This window comes from Cariama cristata, unplaced genomic scaffold (assembly GCF_000690535.1).
Source record: "Cariama cristata isolate BGI_N322 unplaced genomic scaffold, ASM69053v1 scaffold17619, whole genome shotgun sequence".
NCBI lineage: Eukaryota > Metazoa > Chordata > Aves > Cariamiformes > Cariamidae > Cariama > Cariama cristata.
In genome coordinates this window covers 1-2,097 of record NW_009635416.1, presented here as the reverse complement: position 1 = coordinate 2,097, position 2,097 = coordinate 1, and the positions used below count along the sequence as shown (strand labels likewise).

The window sequence follows — 2,097 nt, the reverse complement described above, 5'->3', positions numbered from 1 at the left end:
CTGCATTTCAGTGTGTGCCCACTGCCTCTGGTCTTGGCACTGGGCACCGCTGGAAAGAGCCGGGCTCCGTCCTCTTTGTAGTCTCCCTTCAGGTATCTATACACATTGGTAAGATTTCCCCCCTGAGCCTTCTCTTCTCCAGGCTAAACAGTCCCCGCTCTCTCAGTCTTTCCTCATACAAGAGACACTCCAGTGCCTTCATCATCTTCCTGGCCCTTCACCGGACTCTCTCCAGTCCATGCCTTTCCTGTACTGGGGAGCCCAGAACTGGACACAGCACTCCAGGTGTGGCCTCACCAGCCCTGAATAAAGGGGATGGATCACCCCCTTCGGCCTCTGGCAATACTTTGTTTAATGCAGCCCAGGATACCATTCACCTCTGCTGCAAGGGCACGCTGCTGGCTCATCTTCAACCTGCTGTCCGTCAGGACCCCCAAGTCCTTTTCTGCAAAGCTGCTTTCCAGCTGGATGGTCCCCAGCGTGAACTGGTGCCTGGAGTTATTCATTCCAGGGCCGGGACTAGACACTTCTCTTTCTTGAACTTCATGAGGTTCCTGTTAGTGCATTTCTCCAGCCTGTTGAGGTCCCTTTGGATGGCAGCACACCCATCTCGCATCCTAGCCATGCTTCTCCCAGTTTGGTGTCATCTGCACGCTTGCCGAGGGTGCAGCCTGCCCCAGATCATTAATGAAGAGGTAGAACACAGGACGGGCCCAGTATTGACCCCTGGGGTACACTGCTAGTTGCCAGCGTTCAGCTAGACTTTGTGTCGCTGATCACCGCCTTCTAGGCCCAGATGTTCAGCCAGGTTCCAATCCACCTCACTGTCTGGTCATCCAGCCCAGGAGCTTGTTGGCTTCTCCATCACTTGGGTGAGGAAGTTGTCATCAGTGCTGTCTGGGAATCTCCTGGACTGCCTGTGCCCTGCTGTGTTGTCCTTCCAGCAGCTATTGGGGTCATTGAAGTCCTCCATGACGACCAGGGCCTGCAAATATGAGGCTGCTCCTATCTGTAGAGTGCCTCATCCGCTTGTTCTTCCTGGTCAGGTGGCCTGTAGCAGACACCCCTGGCAATGTCACCCATGCTGGTCTGCTCTCAGTTGGCTCCTCACTCGTCCCTACGCAGAGCTCCATGCCCTCCCGCTGCTCTCACACAAAGGGTGGCTCCCCCTTCTCGTTATTCTCTTTGCCCTGACTCCTCTGTGCATACATCTATGTAATTGTCAGGGTTCTCTTTTATGGCATAGGATTAGGCGGACGAATGTCCCGATCTGGCACAAGAATGCTTGTGAAATGAGAAGTGCTTTGCGCGGTTCATTTCTGTGGTGGGGATGGCGGTCAAGTGCATTGGGAAAAGGATGAGAAGCCGGGAGCAGTGCTCCCTGAATGAAAGTGCTGACGTGATCTGTCTTACAAGGTGAGCTGGGCTTGCTTGGTTGAATTACACAAGCACGTGCACCGTCATGTATAGCCTTGGGCACTGTCAGCATAGGCCCAAAAGCTTGTGTAACTCATCCGTCGATCCTGGTTCACCTAGTAAGAGATTGCCTCTCCCTCAAGGCTCGCCTTGCCTGCGCCCTGCCCCGGGGCTGTGGCACTGCCACCAAAGACGGACCAGCAGGAAGCCCTCCTCCATCTCCCCGCAGGGAGTTCAACAAGCCAGCGGGCTCCTCACGCCGCAGGCCCGGCCTCGGGGTGGACGCTCGGCGCTCCTGCAGCCTTCCTTCTTATCTGCTTTGCTTCCTAGGTGCAAGTGTGGGACACGGCTGGCCAGGAGAGGTTTCGGAAGTTTTTTTTAGCGTGGTAGAGCATTCCTACCGCAACGTGCATGCCGTCGTCTTCGTTTACGATGTCACAAAGATGACCTCCTTCACCAACCTCAAGACGTGGATCGAGGAGTGCAACGGGCACGCGGTGCCCCCCCTTGTCCCCAGGGTGCTCGTTGGGAACAAGTGTGACTTGAAAGACCTGATCCAAGTGCCATCCAGCATGGCCCTGAAGTTCGCCGACGCTCACAACATGCTTTTGTTTGAGACCTCGGCCAAGGACCCTAAGGAGAGCCAGAACGTGGACGCCATTTTCATGTGCCTGGCCTGCC

The 2,097-nt window shown here is 55.6% G+C and overlaps 1 protein-coding gene across 1 annotated transcript; it reads left to right on the top strand.

The window, feature by feature from the left end:
- Positions 1–1,746: 1,746 nt before the first annotated feature.
- LOC104167318 (ras-related protein Rab-33A-like) lies at positions 1,747–2,090 on the top strand (the record flags this gene model as incomplete). The annotated part of the gene is given in 2 exon segments (XM_009707544.1): positions 1,747–1,794; positions 1,797–2,090. Coding segments are annotated over 2 exon segments (342 nt in total), but the record flags the coding sequence as incomplete, so codon positions are not given.
- Between the last annotated feature and the right edge of the window lie 7 nt (positions 2,091–2,097).